Here is a 25,159-nt window from a genome sequence, read left to right as displayed (position 1 = left end):
CAAGAAATTCAAATACATACATAAGACCGCAACAAGCTAATTGTCCCAAATAATTCATTTTTGCGCAATTAAAATGATCATTGTGAGTCTGATTACACTAGACAATGAAATTGTGTCCGACATGAAATATATAATTCAGAATGATTTTTTCATGGTGATATCCAAGTTCAAAGTTTTTTGACTCTTGTTTTTGAGACATCACCATATAAAGTGTGAAAAAGTGTCATACAAGAGGTATCTGAACAGCAATGAAAGTGTGTTCAACAAGAAAATACATGATTCTGAATGGTTTTGACCTGCTGAGCACGAATATCACTAGGAAAAAAAGTTCTGTCATTTTTTTGAGGGAATATTACCATGTGAAGTGTTAAAAAAAGTGCTTTATGAGCAGTGTCTAAGGACCACAATGAAATGGCCAACATGTCTGACATGAAAATGCAAAATTCCAAATGGTATCGACGTGCTAAACTTTTATTGGCACTTGTTTTTGAGATATCACTATGTAAAGCATAAAAAGTGCTCTTCGAGTGGTATCTGTGGACAACAATGAAAGTGCGTCTGACATGGAAATACATGATTCCAAATGGTTTTCACCCGCTGAGAATGAATATTACCATGAAAAAATTCTGTCAGCTTCCCCCCCCCCTTTTTTGCAGATACCATCAACGCCCATTATATCGGCCCCACGTTATATAGAGACCATTCTATTATAATGCCCAATAGTATCAGTTCCCAATGTTTTTACACAACAAAATTTGTTGTGTAAAAACATTTATATATTTAATATCCTGTATGTTTTCCTTTCGGTATAACAATCACTCCGATATAATGTATATTTTTGATGGAACGATGGGGGTCATTTTACTGAATGCTGACTGTATTACTGCAAAGTGTTGAACAAAGTGCTTTATGAGCAATGTCTGTGAACAACAATGAAATTGCCAACGTGAAAGTCTAACAATGAAAGTCCAGCATCAAAATAAACAATTTTGAATGGTTTTGATTTGCTGAATATGAATATTACTGTAAAAAAGCTCTATCTTTTTTTTCTCTGAGATATTACTTTGTTAAAAACGAACTATAGCGCTGTAATTATGTTTCAATGCAATTTTTGTATTTTTATGTATTTGTGTTGTGTTTATATGTATATTTTTATTGTGTTTATAGGTATATTTTTATTGTGTTTATAGGTATATTTTTATTGTGTTTATAGGTATATTTTTATTGTGTTTATAGGTATATTTTTATTGTGTTTATATGAATATTTTTATTGTGTTTATATGTATATTTTTATTGTGTTTTACATATATCAATATTGTCTCTATACATTTGCAAGGTTTCTATATATTTGTTGTTTTCAGCATATTTATTATTTTTTCCCCATTGTTTCTGTATTGAATTATTATATATGTCTTAAATGTGCAATGACAAAGAAAGCTAGAACAAATCCAGCGTCATTATGGTCAAATTTGTGTTCAGCATATCAAATTACATAGGAATTGACTGGTTTTTATTCAGGACACAAAATATTTTTCAAAATTTGTTATCTAGTGTTATTGCATAACATATGTAAGGTCGGGATTACACTATATAAGTTTGATAAAAGATCTTTTACAAAACTTAAAAAAAATAACCAATAAGCATATCAATTACATTCAAGCAAATGTCACCAATAGGATTACTGGTTGTTTCTTTCAAATTTTGTAAAAGATCTTTTATCAAACTTATATAGTGAAATCCTGGCCTAAGAACATTTTAAGATTATATGTGAGGATACGTACCTCTCGCTCTAGCATATGCTATTGCCATAGGAGTAAGGTCATTGAACAAATCCTCTACCATGCAAACCTTGGCTTCTTCTTTTGTCAAAGGTACAGCAACTGCTGCACCAGCAGGGCTCACATGTTTGAAGGATGCTGCTGCTGGTAAACCCAAAGCCATTTTCAACTCACGAACCAGTTGCCAAGCATTCAGAGCGTCACAAAGATTAATGAATCCTGGAGATCCATTGACAACTTTAAATGGCAATTCTGGCCCTGTAGTATATATCTGGGCTGGTTTCTGGTGTGGGTTCATACCGTATCGCAGAGGCAGCTGAGACATTCCTTGGCTGAACTGCTTTCTGAAGTAATCTGATATGGCTGCATCATATTCGGCAGTATGGGTGAAAGCCTAAAACAAATAACTAATTCTTGAAAAAAATTCAAAAAATAAATATTGATATCTGTTATTATACATCTCTTTTCGCAATCCATTTTATTTGTTACTAGCTATAATACCCAATGCTGCCCGAGTTTTCTTCAATTACTGGGAGGATTGAAAAAGTGACAAACCCTTATACAGGAATAAACTATTATGCCATAATACTGACAGTATATTAAAGAAGTGACAAACCATTGTAAAGGCATACACATTATATGAAACGCATTGCTAGGAAATCACGGTAACCAAAGTAAACATTCTGAAAGTGATTGTTAACGCCCAGTAACCATTGTTGCCTGACAGTTTTTTGCCCATTTTGGACATTTTCCCAGCTCTGACAAACTTTCAAAGTAGCCTATCGTTCAATCCAGAAAGATTATGGTATATATGTAAAATATGATGCGATAGACAGACCATACACACACATACAGAAAATCAACTTTACATACATAGATTTTTAAAAAGGATCAAAATTATTGATACAGTGAGGTTTCTTTCATTTAAAGAAACATTCAGCAGTCATTAAATAAAATTGACCAAAAAGAATTACACTTGTTTCTGAACAGGTAAGCTCTTCACTTAGTTGCATGAGCAGAGAAACAGGGGGCAATGCCTCCCAGCATCAAAGGTAAAGCCTACTGATCTAATGTACTTGCATATATATGAATTAGCATCATCATCATCATGTCCCTACCCCCAGCAATCATCGTGTTCCCTCAGACTTTCAAGTCTATCTCCACCTATGCTTATTTACATATCAAAACCTGAATTTTTCCAAAAAAAATTGATGGATTTTAGTAAAAACCACAGACTAAGAAAAAGACTGCAGCTTATTTAAATTTTAACTTCTAAGGAGAGGTATATTCTTTCTTTTTAAACTGAGCAGAACTCTGGCCTACAGCCATGGGCAATTTACTACCGAATGAGTTGTGTCGGAAGTGCACATGTGTACCTAGAGGTCTCAGTCTATATTTAGTGTTGAGTGTGAATTGTTAGCGCCACCATCTATTTTTCAAACAAGCGACACATTACTGATAACTTCAATGAGTAATAAGAGATAGTGATTATAGTTTTGAATTAACAAAGCATAATGAGTGATTAAAAGACTTATATGTAAGCTACAAACCTTAAGAGCTAAACTTCTTCTAAGATTCAAAGCTTCTGCTTCATTTGGTGGTGCTCCCAGCATAGCTCCCACTCTATAAATAAAATATTATAGCGATTTTTAATGAAAAATTCAAGCCATTATACTAAGACAAAATATTATTTCATTTCAAAGATCACAATTAATCCTATGTACAAACAACAAGTACAAACAACTGTGACACTTGACTAAACTGCAGATACACAAAATCTATTGGAATCACTGATGAGACCAAATACTCTAACCTATTATAATCTGCAGGATCGCAAACAATTGTTACTCTATCATGGTTTTTAGCAGCTGCACGTAACAAAGTAACTCCACCTATAAGAAGAGAAAAGATTTATATATGAAGCATGTAAAAATTTTATTCAAAACCACCAAACTAACATCAAACCATAATTTTATTCATTTATTTTAGCATAAATCTCCACAAAAAATAAAATCAGCATTTATTCAAGGAACATTACTGTTTTATAATTTTGCCTCCCATCAGTCACATTTTATTTTGACTTGTTGCATAACAAATATGTTCCATTGGGACATTTCAATTTAATAATTGTAATGCAGTCTGGACAAAATGCAGAAGGCAAAGTCAAGCACTATCAAGAGCAGCAGTTGAAAATGACTTTATTGCATGGTGTAGTAAGTAAAAAAAGAATATATATGAGTATATCGGGTAGTGTAGGTGCATTGTGGGGGCCATGTGGATTAATTAATCATGATTGGCTGAAAGGCAGGTACAAATGTGGGGAGATATGTATCAGAGAGCAATGGACAGTAAGAAGAATTAATTAATCCTGCACGAGACTTCATAAAAAATAATTTCAAAAAAATTTCAATACGTATAACACAGGAAAAAAATGCTCTAAACAAAAAATCCATACCAATATCAATCTGTTCAACAGCTTCTGGAACTGTGACATCTGCTTTGGCAACAGTTTTCACAAAGGGATACAGATTGCACACTACTACACTGTAAAAAAAAAATTTAATAATTTGAATGAAGATAATGTAAATCATATAAAGTCCAAGATACAGAATAAAAATTGTCCCTCAAAACAAAAATTATATATAACCCTTAAAGCACTCCCATCATCCACAGATGATGAGTATAACAGGCTGCTCACTGATCCTGTGATTTCCCCCCCCCCCCCCGAATAAAAAAAAAGATTTTTTTTTTTTCATTTAAATCAGATTTTTTGACTCAAATTGGACTTTTAATTAATAAGCAGTCAGTTAATTTTAAACAAATCTTGTTAATTAATAATAATGCATATTTTCATATCACTTATTTTTTTCACCTAATCTCTCAAATTTAATTCAGCATTAATGAATAAACTACAAATAGAAAAATATGAATATCAAAATTCTGTGTTTATTTAACATTAAAGGTCATTGAGCCCAAATTAGCATTTCATGGATTAACATTTCTCTTGTAGAGCAATGCTTTTATTCATAAGAGCTCCCCTTCCCTTCTCTGAAGTAAATTGCCTGGTGGCAACTTAGTATCACATATGGTGCAGGTCTCTTGATTCCTCGATGTACAACCAGAGTCATTTAGCATCAACTAAATGAAGAGCACCTTCTATTGACAAAATTGTTTCTTGTGAAATTGATGGATGCATTTATTATGATGTGTTTATCACTTGCCATGATGTTGCTTAATAACTTATACGTTTTTATTCTTTCACAGATTTAATCAGTTTTGGTAAAAAAAACAAGCAAACTTGAAATTTTAATACAAAAAGTGAAAAAGTCTTAAGTCCAATGTTTTATTTATGTTGGTACAATATCTATTATTTTAAATCAGAAATTAGGGGTATAAAATTTAAGGCTTTTATACAAAAACTTATTTTTTTATTTCAGGGGAAACCCTAGTGCCGCATTGTAAACCCATTGTAAATGCTTAATGTAGTTACACATCTATAACTTCAGCTCCCTTTATTTTTCTGAATTTTTTTTTCCATGCACTAGAACAGCTATCTTTCTGCACTGTATCTAAGGATTATGTTCAAGTCTATATATTTGCCAGATCATCTTTATTTATTTCTATCGACAACTTTTCAGCATTTCAATTACATGCATCCCATACTTTTACTTCAATATCATTGAAGTTAAATAAAGGAAAAATGAAAGGAAGTTCTGTGATTAAATCAGCGATTTAAAAAAAAACAAGTGATTTAATTTGTGATTTTAATCATGATTTAAATAGGCATACCTTGCTATAATCTCTGACAGGTCTGCTTGTAGTGTATGGCAGCATTTCTCAACCACCGGGCCGCGGCCTGGTACCGAGCCCTGACATCAGTCAAACCGGGCCGTGAATAGCTGACTGATTCATTTTTACTCATTTATACCCCATTAGGTGTGCGTATGACTGATGCCTTCCACTCACATAAAAGAAATCAACCGGGCCGCAAGCTTCCAAAGGTTGAGAACCACTGGTGTATGGGATGAGTGTGCATGGGCTAGTGTAGTTGTAGATTGTCTGACCTCATTCATTAGTGTGCCAGTGACAGTTTGAACCCAGATTTTGTGTTAGAGAGAGAATCAACCCTTTTTTCAATCATCCTTAATTTTGAATGTCTGAGCTTGATTGCTATCTATCTTTCACAAGAAAAACTGAAAAAAAGGAGAAATTTTTTTTTTTGCTCCTGCAGGGAGAGAAGCATTTCTCCGACTATTCGGCTAAATAGTTAAGTGGCACAAGAGAAATCACTAAACCCTCTTCAAAAAAAATGCCATATCTTTTAAATGAAGTAAGCTTTATTCTGATTTTAAGCAGGTGCAAACTAAGATTCATGGATTCTGTAAATAGAAATTTTACATGTCTGGTAACCTTATCAAATGTTAATAGCATTATTTAGTAAGTAGAGTTCTTGTTGCACAAACAAATTCCAATGAAAAAAATTACCTCACATATTCATATCCCTGTCTTTTCATATCTGCCATGTCACTTTCACTTTTTCTTGCTAATATACCTGAGATAACATTAAAAAACATGGGTTAATGAGAAAGAGTGCTAACTGATAAGACTAATCACTAATAAACCATGTGCTTGGTGTCCTATTCTAGTAACCATACATGCAATGAACAATGGCAAAGAGGTCAATGTGATTGGGAACACTGTATAAGTGTTTCTCAACCACCAGGCACTGGCATCAGTCAAACCAGACCATGAGTGATTTATCATTTAATTTTCCCCCATTTGTTTCCTATTAGTCATGTTTATGACTGGGGGTTCCACGCAAAAAGAATTCAACTGGGCTGTGGACTTTCAAAAGTTGAGAACCACTGCTGTATAACACATTGATCTCATAAATATAGGACTCCTAATCTTGCAAGATGAAAATAATAATAAAGTCTTAAAAGTTCATTTTTGGTTACTCTGCTGCCAATTAAAACTTTAATTTTTTCCCCCAAACATCTTTATTATTGCTGAATATTGATGAATTCTTACCGAATAGCAACAAAAATATAAAATGTTATCGGTGATGGTGATAAATGGTTTTTGGGACTGAAACATGTTTTTTCAACATCTGCAGTAGAGGCCATGATTGAGGAAAAAACATGGTTAGGTAGAGAAATGAGAAGTTTAAATGATTCAACTTCAATCAAGATTTTTTTCTACTGTTATTTTTCTGGGTTTGAGGAGAAATAATAGTAATCTCAAGTTAAAATATGTTTAGAAAGAAAGACACCAAAATTTCCATATCAATAGCATTGTTTTAATCTGTAGTTCTTCATAAGACCATTAACTAAGCCAGATACCAAATAATACTCAACCTGTATATAAATAATACCTAATAAATATGATAAAATGTTTATTTAACAATTTTCAATGGACTAGATAAAATTATTATTTCAATGGATTTATCTTTATAGATAAAATTTAATATGATATAAATTATCACTATAACAAGTCCTTTGGTATATTATATACCAATTATAACATATTATATACCAATCAGAGGTATATAATATGCACACTCATCATTGTATCAACGTTTCATTATATAAAGATAATAGTAAATTTATAATCATCAAACACATACCTCCATGAACGGCAGGGTGAAGAGTTTTCACTCTTCCTCCAAGCATTTCAGGAGCACCAGTCAAGTCAGAAACATCTCTGAAGAGAGAAAAATCAATTTTGAATAAGCCAATTCGACAAATTAATCAAATTACACAATGGATAAAATTCTATGCAAATATTTAGAATGACCCACAACAAATACCATGCAAAATTATATCATGTATTTACACAAAAACGAAAAGGTATTTTCATGCAAGATGCCATGCATTAAGTACAAAATGTTATTGCAGTTCTATTTTAAACCAACTGCGAATTCAAGCAAGCACAGAAATTAAGTCACAATATCAGTTCAGCATGTTTTCGTACACATCAATTTTACAGTAAATATTAAGTTGTAAAAAATGAAAGAGCTCAATGACCAGTTCTCTTTCAACCACCACGGTTACCTACAGACAGCGACATCTTGTATCTTGACATGTTTTATCTTTTCCCTGCACAATTCATTACACAGGTTTGCATTAGAAATATCACAGTCGAAACTAATGAACTCTCTGTAAAATGCCAGTTTGTGTATAGCATACTTTTTCTTAGTTTATACTGGTTTAAGGTAGGAATATAGGCTAAAAATGTTCCATTAAGAAATAAACTATACAAAATATGTGGGTTCATCGTTGCCAAAATCAGAGGGTTTCGCAGAGGCACAATATGTTATCAATGCCAAAAAATATACAATTCAGATATCTTGTCAATACTGGTGAGAGAGAGTACAGTGAAGTGATGTTTTTAAAAAATTGCTTCATATATATGTATGTATATATACACATACATACTCTATATATATATTAAGCCCGAAATTTCAGGAGAGGACCTCAATGACAATATGAGATGCAACTGAATCAAGAGTGATTCATCTACAACTTCAACTCTTCTCATCTATGATTCCTATTGAGTTTGACAAAATTGTAATACTTCTGTACTGTGGGCACTGTGCAACTGAAATTACACACAAAAACTTTCCCCAAAGTTTAAAAAATTACGTTATTTACACAACCATCAAAATCTGCTAATGCCCAGAATTGAAATGAATTTCACTATGTATATTCGCTTGGAAAAAATTATTTGTCCATAGGAAAAAAAGAATAACCTAGATTCATCAGATTGTAGTAACACACACACACATGCAATAAATATATCTTTTCACTCTATTTCTCAAATGCCAAAAAAAAAAGAAAATGTCGCCAGAGTAAGACTTAAATTTTTTTAATCAACAGTAATGAGCATAAAATTGCATTTCATGCGTGTTACTTTAATAGAAAATTCAGCAAATATCTTAAAACACTGCATCTCCCAGCTAAAAAAAATGTAGAAAAAGTCTATAAATATATTAGATGCAAATAAGATATTTATGCATGCGAATGTTATTTGTGCACAGACACCCGAGAGAGAGATACTCTCACCTTCAACAGCTAACACGAATAAATGCCTTTATTTTTCCTCCAGCCTCTTCAACTCCAGAACTATCTGAAAAACTTAATAATGCTCTTCTTCAGAAGTGGCAATAAACATGGTGGCTGGTAGTTATTATATTGCTTTAATGAACGTAAAGATTTGGAATACGAGATGCACTCCCACATAAATAAATGGGCAAATGATTTACTACTTAAAAGAGAAAGAATTTTAAAAACCCCTAAAGCACACAACTTATGCATTTCATACATATCACTTTTTTTTTAATTGGATTTCTCTTACTTTCAAATAAGGCCATAAATATTTAAAATATTATATTCAGCAAACATTTAAATCTTTTAGTAAGTTCTTGAGATTCACAGACTATAATAATTATTGATTTCAGAAACTATAATCATTCAAAAATTTCATTCTAGCAAATACAATTTATGGATTTAAGTGAAAATTTCTTGATTGGTATATCTTTTCTTCCACCTAAATTTTTACTGAAAATCTCAATTGCAGCGAGTGAAATCTCTATACAGTAGAACGTCGACTATTTGGGGTTTTGGTGGGGGAAGAGGATCAAGGATAACTAAGGAATAGTTAAACCATCAGAAATAAAAAATAAATTGTAACGTAACATTAATCATGAAACAGTTTTAATAAAATACATATCGATGCATTTTGCCAGTGTAAAATTACTATTAAGCGTATGTACTCCTGTCATTAATTTTCATTTCCTCTCTTCATTAACAAAGCTGGAAAAATACACAAAAAAAATCTTATTTATAAAAATCTGATGGAGCCCTCACAATTTATCCCTTAAATTGTTTTATTTTGTTAATAAAGTAAACATCCCTTTTACCGCAGTTATAGGATACTTAAATGTATGTTTTGCAGTCCCTTTACGAAGGTCCTGACTGCAAGTGAAGGAACAAAATTTGGGTTTCATAGACACTGTTATCAGAGTCAGCCCTTTGTATTCGCGATTTTGGCATTTGCAGAAGGAAAAACTGCCAAAAAACAGTTGTGGTGCGTGGTTTGGTGGTGTGTGGTGCTAATTCTTATACCAAAACAAAATATAAATTGCAAGTGTTAAATAAATGTTTCAAAATCCCCTTCCTTGAAGTTTTTGCTAGTGCTTAAATCCTCTCTATATTGCCTTTCGACTCCACATCGCCTTTCAAATCCACATTTAGCATTCAGCTGCTTGTTCGGATGTTATACAAACATTTGTGGCTAGTACATTACTGGATGATTGTGCAGGCATTCAAAGATGATGCAAATGCAGGAAACCTTTCAAAATCATGGATGAATTTCACTGATGCCATTAATGCCATTTCTAGAACTGTGAAAGCTATAAAGATGAGAACATCTCATATTGGAAGAACGTTTGACCGCAATATGTGCCAGAGGATACATCTATTTCTACGGAGCCAGCCGAAAAAGTTGCGAAAGATATTATGTTAGCAAAGCAGGTAGGTAGAGAAGGGTTCAATGAAGTGGATATAGAAGGAAATTGGAGAATTAAATTAACAGCAAATTCTCAAACAGACAGGGGAAGAGATTAATCAAACTCACTGCTCCTGAAACTACAGAAATATGGCATGAAGATAAGATTAAGGAGTGGATGACAATTTCATTATGAGCAGCACAGTGCAAGGGCTTCATACATTTAAATCAGCAATAGACTGCTTCCATGACATAGACCCATCTATGGTACGTTTTTCCACATGTAGAAAAATTGGAAAAGGAAGCCTCTCTTGTTACCATACTCTTTCTTTCCTTCAAACCAAATGCGGTCAAGGCTCTAAGACTTTAGCCAATTTTAGTAATTGCCCCTGTTGGGGGCGGGACCATGTAGGAAGTTACCATAGTCTAGCAAATTAACTGAAATGAAGAAAAGAAGGCTAACAGACATTATATTCTTTCAGAAAACATCACTGAGAATCACTGGACATCCCCTTCTACTTCTGCTGCACAAAGGAGATGTAAACAAGATATCTAAAAAGTAAAACTGCATGGTTTACGTTATTCGTGAATTTTCCATATTCATGGTCACCATCCAGAATGGAAACCCCGCAAATACCAAGAGACGACTATACATTGTTTTTTTTCTTTTTATTCGCTCTTTCCGTTTTCATTATTAGACACCATCTTATGCAAAACTATCTTTAATAGTTCAAAACACATTCAATTATTAATTAGAATATACCTTCAAATCACAAATAATATCCTTCACTGAACATTATTTGTGAAATAATTTCATGATTGGTTCTTCACATGTGTGAGGTTTTGAAATTTTCGTACACTGGTTTATCTGTCCCAAGATAACTGAGATTCTACTTGGATTTTTCTTTTGTGAAAATTATTAAAAAGCATTTATCATTGTAGACACCATCTAATTTTATGTACATTATCACTATGAGAAATCTCCTGGACCAAGAGCAATATTGTTATATACAGATTATCATTATATAGATAGTACTCTTATATGGAAGTTTTGCTGTATTGTAAAATTTTTTTTAAGGTGAGGTTGGACAGGCAATTGGAACATATGGTCTAGAACAGGGTTAGTCAACCATTTCAGGAACACCAGTCACTGAAGTGATTTCATTGCAGGACATATTGAAATAAAATGGAAAAAGTTCACAAGGATGTCACAGAAGTAATACAGAGGGAGTCGGCTGATAGTAGGAATCATATGAAACACCGCTACCACCTCAAATGAGTACAAAAGAATCTCAATTTATAACAGTTTATATAATTTCTATTTATAACAAGGGAAAAAAATCAAGAGCGTCAAGGCTCACCAGTAAGTATATATTATATATATTACTATATTTCTTGGAATAAGTGCTTCAAGAGGTAAATAACATGGTTAAAGAAAAGTGTAAAAAAAAATTATGTAACTGCCAAATCTTTTTCTTAATTTAAAATTTAAAGTTTCATATGTAACAAACCAAAATTTGCTGCCCAATGTGAACACCTCTGAAATTGTAGGGAATCGTAGCTGTTTATTCTTCTCATTCTTTCTTCAACTTATTTTCTTTTAAAAAAAGAAAAGATAAAGCATCAAACAATATTAAAAAAAAGCCTTTTTCCCCCCTTTATTTACAGTTATTCTGAAGCAGAGGTTCCCAAACTGGGACTACTAATACTAACCCACACGTGCACCTTACAGGTATTCCTCTGAGGAACCTCTAATGAATTGGGCCATGTCGGATGAGCTGTGTATATGTTGTCAACCTGATGTGAAGCTTGTTTTTAAGGAATATCATAAACTAGGACTGCTACCCCTCCCAAGATGTGTACAGTACCTTCATTTTGCAGGACTTGTACATACTAAATCATACCAATGATTACTGTATCTCCCCCCCCCCCCTCCCCCTCAGTAAAAGTGATACAAATACTTGTTTCTTTAGATTTTCTACTGGTGCTACCGATTTTTTTCATTAAACATCGACTTGGACCTTTGTGTTGAATACATGTGGTTTGATTCATTTTAATTAACACAATTGACTTAAAAATACATTTATGAGATGGATTTTGAATAGATTAGTAATCAGCAATACTGCAGATTACTAGTTCCATAATGCATGAATTTCATCTTTGAAGTTCAGTAAAATACCAGGTATGCAGAATGTGGGAAAGCATTCATTTTTATTTATACAATAATGTTAGCCGAGGCCTATGCATGAGAATTTGGTTGGTGGTGACAGAAAAAATGTTTTAAATTTTTGAAAATATAAATGCTGTGGGTGAATCAACGACACTGGAAGGGAGAAAGTTCCAGTTAGCTATAGTATGCAGGAAGAAGCTAAATTTAAAGCATTCGGTGGAAGCAGAGATAGGGTGACGCACAGCTGATTTATAGCTGTGGTCGACACCAGGCTTTTTCTTGGATCCAGAGAACCACTAAGTTTTTGTTTCAATATGGTAATATCTACGTTACAGTTAATGAAGTGCCATTTCTGACAATAAATTTTAAACATGTGCCCATAAGCACAGAAGGTAGGGAATCACTAATTTACATCCATATTGACTTCAGTTGGCATAATGTGTTTTACATTTTCACCAAATTGATTGCTCATACTCAAGTGCTTACTAAAAGACTATTCAATTAACTGAATATGTACCAGATATTGCTGTTTCCATCAACTAAACCAAAACATGTATTTTCCAATGTTTTTGCAAATAAATATATCACAAACCTGCTGTGGATGTGATTATCAGTTAATGTCACACCTTTTATGAACCTGCTAATAATCTGCTGCATGTGAGTCAGTAAGTTTGGATGTTATTTTCCTTCAGAGAAAAAGGGGGTCCAAAAGAGTAAATGAACTCAAGTAAAATTAATATAACCATTGATAAAAGTGCAAAAAGCTCTTTTTTTTTTAATTTTTTCAAAAATGTGAATATGTTTCATCAACCAAAGATGGCCCATTCAAATTGATTAAGTATGGTCTAACATGAAAAAAAATTAAGGCATATCTCAACTCAACAACGTAAAAATGCAACAAATTTTAACAATTTATTGTTTATCTAATATAGGGGAAGAAAAACTGAGGACAGACTTTGAAACAAACAATAACCATTGAAAACACTGAAGCCACACCTATATTTCCAAACTAAATAAAATAAGCATAGCTCTATTCTACTCAGGTGGCAAACAACCCTTTAAATCGAACTAAAGCAGTTTCAAAAATATTAGTAAATGATTATAATTTATTTCATGACAACATGAGGCCTTGCAGGCAATTGCTAAATTATTATATTGCAGCATTTCTCTGAATTTTTTAAAATTTCTTATGATTTGGTGAATGCTGGGGAAAGTATTGTCTCTTCATAACATATTAATTTGTGATGTCTGAGATGAGCATTTGAAGCGCCATGACAACTTCAAAAATTAGAGGTAAAAGTTGCTGGTTACATAAAGTTGACTTTTGTGTTTTTTAAGTATTACTTAGTTCTCTGTGGAGATATTATTCAAATGAGAGACTGGCCCACATTCAAGCCTGGTAGTTGGAACTACTAACATCAATTTGAGATTTTTTTTTAATTCAAACCAATCAATAGACCAAATATCACATTTGTAGCCACTGACAATAAAATGATATTTATTTAGTTATATCTATTTCTTGCGCACCAAATTCCAACAGGCATAACAATTTTAGCATGGAAGAGAAATTACATTTCTTCCCACTCACCTTACTATAGAATTTTTTTTCCTTTGTATCTTTTGTTTACACCAGAGAAAAAAACTTACACACCACAGACTTCAAATAATACTTTCAGTGACTCTTTATACTGCGGTTAAAGAGGGAAGAGACCACACTAATTTTTCAACCAAAACAGAAAAAAAAATGGTTGCCCCTACACTTCAATATTAAGATTTTATGTCTACTTAGTGATATTGATGAATCCTCATTTGAAGCAGTTCTTAAAAATCACTTACAATTACAAAGACCTGTAAGTTATTAATTTTCTCAATTATTCATGGTATAAGAAAAGTCTTGTAATTAGATTTTGAACTTCAATAGTTCATTGAATTGTGCCAAAAATTTATTTGAAAAAAAAAACCACTTTTCCATTTCCAATCTTCTACAAATTTCCATCAAATTCATTAGCGGGAGTTATGATGCTGTTCTGAATTTACTGAATCAATAGTCAATGACTGAAGGCCATAATTGACTTGGGTTGTGGGGAAAAATAAAATAAACAAGCTATATAAAGGTGTGTTTCTAATTGTTGATTGCTGCTTTAATATTGAAAGCATAGAAAACAGTACTGTGAATTGATACTCAACTTTTGATTCCAATACCCCTTTACTATATTAAATAATGAACTTCAAAACTCAATTGGTCCTACTGCCTTCTCCTAAGAAAAAAAAAGTTTCCTGGTAGCACCTTCCCTACGGGTTCCAAGTTGACTCATAGGATCCATTTCCTGTATTGTATCCATAGACTGTATTGCCCATTCCCTCCCCACCAGATCTGTTTCAGTGCTCAAGATGGATATCTTTCACTTTAAGACACACTTATCTAGACCAAACACAATAATGAAACTTTTGTCATGAGGAAAAATTGAAAATCAAGAAAATTCCAACTAAATGTTCTTCTTTTGTACAGAAAAAGTCTATTAAAAATAATTTATTGAATATATTATGGAAATGACTCACACAACACACTAATTGCAAACATCTAATTGCCTTTATTCTGCAAATAATTGACATTTTAACAATAAAACAACTACATGAAACCAGCCATGGAAAATTATGCTGGGGTAATGTGCATGAAAACCAAGGTTCACTAGATTAGGAAAAAAACAACATTGTCAAGTAACTTATAAAAAAATGACACGTGAGATCAAGAAACTTAAAATCCATAACAAATTTTTTCAGTTGAAGAACAATTCTACTCTTTCAAAAAAAAACAAAGTCAACTGATTACCATTACAGTAAAACAAATTTTAAATTTTTTAAATTAAACTGAACTTAGAAAAATGTGCTAGATCAGAATGCAGCAACGCAATTATTGCAACTTTTTTTAGGCACAGAAAGTACCTTTTGAAGAGGTCAAAACAAAAAACCTTACACAAGTTTTGTGTCATTACAAACACCATTAACAAAATTAAATTCACCTTGGACGACATATTTTGCCATTAAAAAAAAAAACTTGAGCCATGTGTCGTAAAAAAAAATCACAAGACCCAGAAGCTTTGCTCACAGGTTATGCTGTTACCAACTGGACTACAGAGAGGCGTATAAAGTTCAATTCTCCCACATATTCTAACAATTCGAGTTACCTTTGCTTTCCTTTCCATCGGGCTTGATATACAGCTATGATCAGATGCAATTTTTTTCTTCTTCTTCAACTGGAATACTTACAAGAGGAAAAATTTCACAACTCCCTCGAGTTATGATACCATACAGTCTCTCAGCTAAAAAAAGCTGCTGAAACAAATTAAAATATCCTGCTATTCGGCACGACGCCGAAGAGCTACACATGAAGATACACAAAAAACATTCATATATGTATATACAAAGAAACAATAAAAGGTAAAAACCATAATCAGATACAATATCAGAAAGAATCGTCGTAGAGTTTCTGGTATAATGCCTAATCAGACTCCCCCCCCCCTTTTTTTGCATTGTATGTCTAAAACAATAAGCAAGTTCCCCCCGTAAGTATTCCAGTATAAATTTGCACCTCTGACACTTTAGCTGTATACAAGATCCCGCTGGCGAAAGCAAAGTTATCTCGATTGCTAGATTATTGAGAGAATTGTGTAATTGCCATCTCAGTAGTCTAGCTGGTGAAACATTATACCAGAAACTCTGTTTTGGGACATTTCTATGATCTCCCTGGCCTCATTTCTTTCTGAACCGACATTGTATCACTTACACAGCATACAAGGCTAAAAAAAAGACAATTAAATGAGTAAAAATATATAGTTATTGGTATAATATATATACATATAAAGCACTACAATCACCAACAGCACACTAAATAAATTGATGTTTGACGAGACCACACTATTTTAGATGTTCGGTTAACGTTATTACAAAGCACAAATCACTAAATGTTAAAAAAAAAATTAGTATCAGCCTAACTTTTATATAGAATAAATAATTATACAAGCAAGCAACCACTGTATGTAAAATAAAACTTGAATGCACCTACATTTATTGACTCAAAAATATTCCGACCGTAGAGGGCACCATTTACTTTCACAGAATACAGACTCACAAGAAATGTTTGATGTTTTCCCAGCTAAACTTTAAAGAAATTCAAATATAACACAAGTACATTACACACCATAATCTTTTGATCATTTTGTTGCAACACATTTATTTAATGCACATGAGAGCTAACTAGACCAAGACCCACAGTATCTAACAGATTCTGAAGGCTTCCATGCCTTCCACCCGGATTGCCTGCCCCAGACTTATCTAACCAAGAGCTATAGCATTGCTATTTGAATTGAATGCCAGATGGCACACACCATGATCTTTCCTCCAAAAACTATTTTGCATATATAAACAATAATTTTATTTGCATTACTTATTTGAAATCTATTTAGGTATCCAGCTGATGTAAAAAATTAACATTTTTAATTATTGTTATTCAACAACAAAGTTACTGGTTCTAATCTAAATATAATCATATTATATTTTGTTTTTTATTTAAGCCTACTAAAACATTTAAATATTTGACTTTCAATGCTATAAATTTACTGTAGAGGGACCAATGAAAAGTTTGGTCTCTCTCTCTCTCTGAAAGATCTCAGCCCAGGGGCTTGCTACAAGATGTCAAGATCGTGCAGAATACTATAGTAGCAAGCTCAACCCATGTGGCAAACTGAGATAGATTTTTAACGAGTGTCATTTCATACGGTGAAAAACAAAGAAATAATTTTTCATAAATGCAGTCAATGAATTGATTTCTTTTTTCAAACTTCAGAGCTCTAAAAAGATATCAAGCCCAATCACATTGCTTTTCAGCCTGAAAACTAATGCGAAAACTTTATTTTAAGTGAGTGAAACAAATAAAGAAATTAAATTCTATTAAACTAAACTTCCTTCCTCGGATGTCCTTGCATAGTTTTCCCACATGCCAAATACAATCACAACATGCTTTAAAACTGCAAAAGTTTCATATTTGACTTATCTTGATACGAGATATTCAAGCCAAATGTTTTTACTGTTTCCCCCCCCCCCTTTCAAACTATTTAAAACCCTGCTCTTATCTAGTATACCTCATAATTGAGATACTTACATGTTTCAAACCTGGACTAACCTCTAGCACGCTCATGTGTATTTCAATGGTTGTTATACAGTGGTTGCATGAAATACATAAGGGTAAGAAAATCACAATATTTCATTTACTGGGCCAAAGTTAGGAACTTCTGTTTTCTATTCGGTATAAACCATGGTTTCTGCATCATTTCCACCAGCAATCTTTCCCATAGATTTAAAATAATGATGATGATGATGAAGTTCATCGCACATAAAAAGCAAACTCACAAGGTTTAATTCGTTTACAAAGCAGCAGATGGCATAATAGGAACACTTAAAAACTAAAAGTTGCAATATCATAATAATAATTAAAAAAATTAACATCACAATTCCCAAAAGCATCACGAATTACACTGATATGCACACCAGGTTAGAAAAAGAGAAAAAAAAAACATTGCTATGTTGTATACCTAACTATTAGTATGATTTATTTATTATTTTTTTTAACCAAATCCTGTTTAGAATTCTATTCATGAAGCTTATATATATAAATATATACACATACACACACACACATGCGCATAAATAGAGGTGTTAGATGATAAAAGGTATACAAGGAAAAAAATTTTAAAAAAAAGCTCATTTGATAAACAATAACTTTTAACAAATCCCAAATGATGAATATTTATAAAAGGGGAAAAAGCAAGATGAAAATACAAGAAAAACGGATGTGGCATGTGATGGGCAACAAACAATGATTGTGAGAGGATAGGTTCTCAATGCACTTGCAATGGTTTTGGACTCTTAATTTTTAAAAAATAATAAAATTAGTGAATTTATCTATCTACTATAGCTTTTACTACTTTATTGTATCTGTCACAAATTTAAACTTTTTAAAAAAAATTGCATTTTTTCTAATTTGTGTGATTTTAATCGAAGAAAAATTTTATTCTAAAGATAGAACTTTTAAAATTCCTAATTAGTTCAAAGAATTAGTATCAGTTTAGAAAGGAATAGCCAAACACAATATCCAATTAAATATAATCTATCATCTTGACTCTTTTTTTTTTTTGTCTATGGAAGGACAAATTTTTATATAATAAGATAAAGAGAGAACCCTCGTTCACATCCAGTTAAACTTGGCTTTTGGCCAAAATTGTGAGTGTATTTGAATCTTGAAATATCCAATATACTGAAAATTTTTGCTTCAAGTAGTAAAATATTTTGATTCCTACAAATAACGAAACACCTCATGCAATAATAATTATATATAACCAAGGTTTTTTTTTTTTGATTTGTCTTTAGCATTAGTCAATTCGGAATTTTAGTATTCAGTGAATTTCGATTCGAGTTCACAGGAAGACAAACTATTTAGTTAGAAATTAATAAAATAATGATATTGAATTCTGAACATGGTAAAAAAATAAAATAATGCCCTATATTTCAAGATAAACATCCTTAATCACGATTTGTATTGATCTACAACAGCATCTTGAGGGAAGTGTTTTAAAAACAATCTGGTAAAACTTGAAAAATAAGAAACACCATGTTTGATTTCTTTCAATCATAAAAAGTCAAAATATATGAAACAGGAACAATATTTAAAAAAAAATGCAACATACAATTAATGGAGGAAAAAACAAAAATTCAACAATGCATGCAAAAATGATATATATGTATAGTTTAAAAGAGTTAACATAACCAGGTAGCTCTACTAAATATAAAAATGCTAACAAAACTAAAAGCACTAACTAAAGCAAATTCATGGACTTATAACAAAGCAAAAAAAAGCAACATTATAATATTGTATAACATGATGTAAAGGATAACAGGACAATACGACAACCACAAAAAATGAAATTTAAAAAAATCAACAGCTGAATCTAATCCATAACTCTGAAGTAGTCTTGCACTTGTGACATCACATAAGCTGAATATTATATAATTACATTCTCAAAAGTGAGAACATGAAACAAAACACTAAAAAAAATTCACAGGATATAAGCTTTTACAGTGATAAAATGCAAACAGAAAAAAAAATTAAAATTTTAACAGCTGAATACGAGTTTAAAAATCCATCTAGTATGGCTAAAATCCAAAATGCATATTATTACAGTATATGAAATTCGCTAACATGTGACATATATTTTTTGCTGATCAAAGATCATCTTATGGATATTTTTATACCACCCATTTATAAAATGAATGATAAGACTTTGAAAAAGCTATTTTCGAGAGAAATTTGTCAAGTTTCAAATGAAATTCAGATTGAGCTTAGGATTTTGGATTGTATTATGCAAGGAATATTTTAAATTAAATTATAATGCATGAATATAAACTCATGGATTACCTTGAAGATATTTTTTTTAATCAAAAAGTACAACAATAAAAAAAAATTTATCATATTTTTAACAAAATATACTTTCATATGATTACACACCGGATGTACGCCTACCCAAATAATTTGCATATATTTTCGCACATAACCAAAAGACTCCCTTATTACATTTGCATAGAAGCACACACACAGTCAAACAGTTTTTAAAAAATGCACATGGTCAGAATCGTATTAATTCTGAATAGGTACTATTTCAGACTCACGTGAAACCCATAACCAAAAACAAACCATAACCTTTTTTTCCTAAAAAAATAGTTAACAGTAACTTGAAATAAATGGCCAGAAAAAAAAAATCAATGAAATTGGTGATAATGAAACAAAAACTTCACCCTGATTTTTCTTTCTTCAATAGATACAGTAAACAACTGCGTATAGTTCATATATAATGAAGAATTGCATCATTGTTACATGATTTATTGAGATTATTCCTGAATCACCTAACCCTACTGTTAAGACAAGACTAAATACTTCCTTTACAGAGAATTTCTTCCAGATATGTACAGAATCTTGTACTCCAACAACATGTATAAGGTATACTACTCGACTCCATGATTTTCTCCCAACTCATAATGAAAGTTTTTAAAAGTACACATGACATCTCTCACCCACTTTTTTTCATTAAAACATAAAAATACCTCCACAAATTCATATGCAAGACAATATCAGAGTTTTTAGGTGTTATTCAATGTTAATCATCTTTTTTTAAAAAAAACAAATGTGAGTCGATTCTTATTCATTTTAAATTTGCTTATTTCAACACTAGGAAAGTAATTCATCTCTGGCAGGAAAATATTTTGCATATTCATTGATTCATTGCATTACCTTGCAGCTCTTTCACAATTTCTTCATCTCAGTAGATCCACAAGAAAATATGAATAAAAATGGCACTAAAAACTAGATCTATCTACAAAATAAGATCATGTCTATTCTTAGATAGTTCTGCTTTGCACTCACTTAACATGAGGTCAAAGGATAAAAAAAAGTCTCTCAATTTTGATGTCATTCTTTCTCCAACCACAGTTTTGAACTAGTTCATTCTTATATGCCACAAGATGCATTTTTTTTAAATTCAGGAAGAAGGTAACAGCACGAGTATAGCCTGTTAAAATTCCAAACGTCTCTCCCAAAGACTCTAAAATTGGTATGTGGCTAAATTGATACCACATTGCTTGAAGAATGTTTTTTTCTTTTTACTGCTCATTAATGTCTATTGATAATTTAGACGATTCAATTAAGATTCAAGTTCGGAAAATCACGCTAGCAAAATACGAGTGCGTAACACATGGTATTTCCTATCACTGCATTAGGGCTGAAAGTTCCATTAGAAGCATATACAAATTCCCGGAACAAGTGTCTTGCATAACTGGAAGTTTTGTAAATAGAAGGGATATCTCTCACGGTAAGACATTCTGCACTACTTCCACTAAGTGATTTCCCGAGTGGGCTCCCCATAGAATGGTCTGCCTCACATGGTTAACCTTGAATCTTGCTGCTGTTGTTGCTGCTGCTCAGAACTGAAAGCACTGCTGAGCAATTCATTAGGTTGTGAATGAGGTGGAGGAAGTTGATTTTCAAGAGGATTTTTTGGGATAAATGGTGGCGGTGGTATGCCACACATCAGTGCCCTCACTTTAGCATGATTTCTCTGATGAGCTGACAGATTACTCCTCTGTGTGAATCTCATATGGCATATGTCGCACTCAAATGGTTTTTCCTTGTAGTGAGTTCTCAGATGGCATGTGAGGCTACCACCCTGAGTGAACCTTTTCTCGCAAATAGGACATTCATATGGTCTTTCCTTCGTATGGATTCTCCGGTGGCACTTTAGATTGCCAAGTTGAGAGAATGCCTTGTGACAGATATCGCAGACAAACGGCTTTTCCTTCGTATGCTTCCTTATATGGACTTCCAGCGCCGCTTTCTGGGTAAATCCTTTCTGACAATACTGGCATTCAAATGGCCTCTCTTGTGCATGGGTTCTCAAGTGAACCTGAAGAGCTGGATTGTCTGGAAATTGTTCCTGACATATTGCACATTTATAAGTTTTAGGGCCGAAATGGGTCTGAACATGGTAGTCTAGGTGCGATTTACTGGAGAATGTCTTCTGACATATATCGCACATATGAACTGTCCCCTTTGCATGCGTCTGAACATGGCTGACCAAGAAACTTTTCGTAGTGAATCGTTTCTTGCAAGTTTTACATTCGAAAGGCCCAGCAATATGACATCCTGGCTCATTCACTGCATAGTTATTGAAAGCAACAGGGTTGAACTTATCATGCCTTTTTGTATCCATGTCGAAACTATTACTCACTTGTGCCACAATGGCGTTTTCCTGAGAATTCTTTTGAAAGAGCTGAGAGTCTCTGTTTGCAGCAAGATTCTGGATGGAACCACTGTTATCCTGATCGTTTCTTTGAGGTTCCTCTTTGGGAGACCACAACTGGTAGTAGAAGTCTGGGTGAGGAAAAATCCAATGATAGGTATCAAACTCGTAAGGCTTACTGTCCTTACCGTTAGATACAAGGTTGTTTCTTGGAGAAAACACGCTATGAGATGCAGTATACGGAACAAACGGCTTGTTAAACCCTTGCTCTTCCGTATGTTTCTTGAAATGGGCACAAAGGCTACCTCTATGCTTGTAGGTCTTGTCACAGATGCCACAAATATATGGTTTACCAAGTAAAGGCCTTAATGCAGGATCGTCAAGAATGAGGTCGTGGTTAAATGACTGAACGCTTAGTTGATTTTGCTGATTATCCTTGTCACATAACATGTTTGAATTTGATGTTGAAGGCAATGTTTGAATGGGAAGTGCACAATTTCCCATAGCATTAGCAATTTCATCTTTACTATGTGTCTTCATGTGATAGTTAAGATTAGACAGCTGAGGAAATGTGCGATGGCAAACTTCACATTCATACGGGTTATCATATGTATGAGTTCGTAAGTGTGTAACAAGATTACCTTTCTGAGCAAATGCCTTATGACAAAATTCACAGACAAAAGGCCGTTCTCTTGTATGCATACGCAAATGGATATTGAACAGACTTCTGTAGGGGAATCGTTTCATACATAGTTCACATTCAAATGATTTTGAGTCTGAATGAGACACTAAATGCTGATTAAGGTGATCCAAGTGATAGAACTGCTGTTGACAGATCTCACACACATACTGCTTTTCATTCATGTGCATCTGCACATGTTCATAGAGAAGACTTTTTTTTGCAAATCCTTGGTGACATAACTCACACACATGCTTCTTGTCTTCGGGTATAGCCAGAGACAGCATTCCAAACTAAAAGATATAAACAGAGCTCCTGCTCTTTTCAAAAACAGATTGCTCTGGCCAACTGACTTATAGCAATGCATCTAGTCAAGGTGGCAATAGCACCATAGCACATACAAGAATGTGCATCAAAGCTGTTGAAATAATATTTTCCTGAAGATTACTGTGGAATAGATCATATTAAACTCGAGTGACAGAATATACCAATGGGAGCGTGTATGGAGGGGGACCAAATCTTGGAGGTGAAATTTCAATTCTACATATAAAACTGTGCATGGAACATGTTACTTAAATGGCATCAATGTCACGCAGGACTTATCTCCCTCGTGTTGACAGAGCTGCAAGGTTTTTATCTTTTTCCAGCTATGACTGTACTGTCTTTCTTGGCTCCTTGCCTGTGGAAATGTAAAAATAAGGCTGTCATGTACAACAGCGAACCCCGAACTTTACTTCTACTCTAAATCAATTGATAAAAGATGAGGAACAAACAATATGGTGCATAACACTATATTCAATTATTTCTGGTCTAACTGCAGAGTGTGAAGCTTCCCGAATTTCACATGCAATTTGTTTTTTACAAAAAAGGCAAATGTTTTTCGTCTCATGCACAGCTACTTGCATTGAACAAAACTTAAAAGAAAAGATAGATCTCTAACCAACCACCACTAGAAAATACATCCCACAGCAACGATAAATAAAGAGGGAAAACAAAAATAGCCATAAAATTAAATGATTAAAAGGGAAGATGCAAACTTTTAAAAATTAATTAGGAATAATAATAAGGGTGTAATAATTCACATGCTAAGTTATTTAAATTAATAGAATAATCGAAACTGAAGGACTTATTTGAGAATAAAAGTCTAGATGTCCTCAAAAGTAAAAGACAAAGGCAAACTTAGGAGAAAAAAATTCATACGCAGAATGAAAAGTAATGCACAAGTTTTTGCTTATTGCATATATTTTATTCAATCATGTAAAAAAAAAATTCATTTCTGTAATGTGTGTGCAAAGAATAAATATAAATAATCATGAATTAACCTGTAAAGAAAAACTTTTAAAAATAGTTCTTGTTTCTTGCTGGCAGAGGTTTCTTGTCCATTAATAGCTAACTCATTTCTAAAGCTTCTAAAAAAATGGGCAGTGAGAGCTCCCTGGAAGGTCCATGAAATAAGTGTAATATGCAAAAATGTGGGGTTTTTCCTCTCAATAAAATAAAATTGACTATGGCTGCACTACGGTCCCTACCAGATTTATATAAACAATAATAAATAAGTTGTTAAATTATGAAGAGACAAAAATTCTACCCAAGAAAGTATTTTATGCTGAAAAAAAAATTGAAATAGTTACTGTAATTTCCTGCATATTTGATTGTTTATATTAACAATCTCCCTAATTCCATAAATTGCCATATCAGACTCTTTGCAGATGATTGCATCATCTACCAAACAGTGCACAATGAATCCGACCAAGCATCTCTCCAAAATAACCTCAACATTGTCTCTTAATGGTGCTCATCCTGGCAATTACCCCTCAATTCTTCAAAAACAGTCTTTATGAAAATTACTCGCAAAAAAATTTCCCTTCGATTTTTTTTACACTATAAATAACTCTATAATCACAGAAGTTTCTAATTAATATCTGGGTGTAATGCTTTCTACCGGCCTCCATTGGAATCTCCATGTTGATTACGTCTTTCATATACGTGTCTACAAAAACTTTTTCTTCGTGTCACCTCAGACATCTGTTTCCAAACCTACATCTTTCCTGTACTCTCATATGCCTGTGAAATCTAGGACCCCCATGCTCTCTCAAACATAGACAAATTAGAATCTATTCAAAATAAATCTGCCCACCTCACTCTAAACTGTTGGTCATCCTCTGCCTCCGTCACTGAACTC

At 32.8% G+C, this 25,159-nt stretch overlaps 1 protein-coding gene across 2 annotated transcripts in view; it reads right to left on the bottom strand.

Annotated features, from left to right (window-relative positions):
- The window catches only part of LOC149086748 (bifunctional purine biosynthesis protein ATIC), a 45,166-nt gene that overhangs the window by 10,107 nt on the left and 9,900 nt on the right, over positions 1 to 25,159 (bottom strand). The window contains exons 3-8 of one of the 2 annotated variants that reach the window (XM_089231108.1): positions 7,405 to 7,481; positions 6,264 to 6,330; positions 4,234 to 4,322; positions 3,592 to 3,670; positions 3,329 to 3,401; positions 1,782 to 2,172 (exon numbers count right to left, since the gene is read on the bottom strand). In XM_089231108.1, the coding sequence (XP_089087234.1) occupies positions 1,782 to 2,172; positions 3,329 to 3,401; positions 3,592 to 3,670; positions 4,234 to 4,322; positions 6,264 to 6,330; positions 7,405 to 7,481 (776 nt within the window). Of the gene's footprint in view, positions 1 to 1,781; positions 2,173 to 3,328; positions 3,402 to 3,591; positions 3,671 to 4,233; positions 4,323 to 6,263; positions 6,331 to 7,404; positions 7,482 to 18,663; positions 23,657 to 25,159 lie in introns of those variants that run through there. The other variant, XM_089231107.1, reaches the window with a different exon arrangement.

This window comes from Pholcus phalangioides, unplaced genomic scaffold, assembly GCF_987345545.1.
Source record: "Pholcus phalangioides strain wild (caught in Gottingen) unplaced genomic scaffold, Ppha-v1.0 ptg000004l_1, whole genome shotgun sequence".
Classification (NCBI taxonomy): Eukaryota; Metazoa; Arthropoda; class Arachnida; order Araneae; family Pholcidae; genus Pholcus; species Pholcus phalangioides.
The sequence above is the reverse complement of the archived record's forward strand: the minus strand, read 5'-3'. Positions and strand labels throughout refer to the sequence as shown.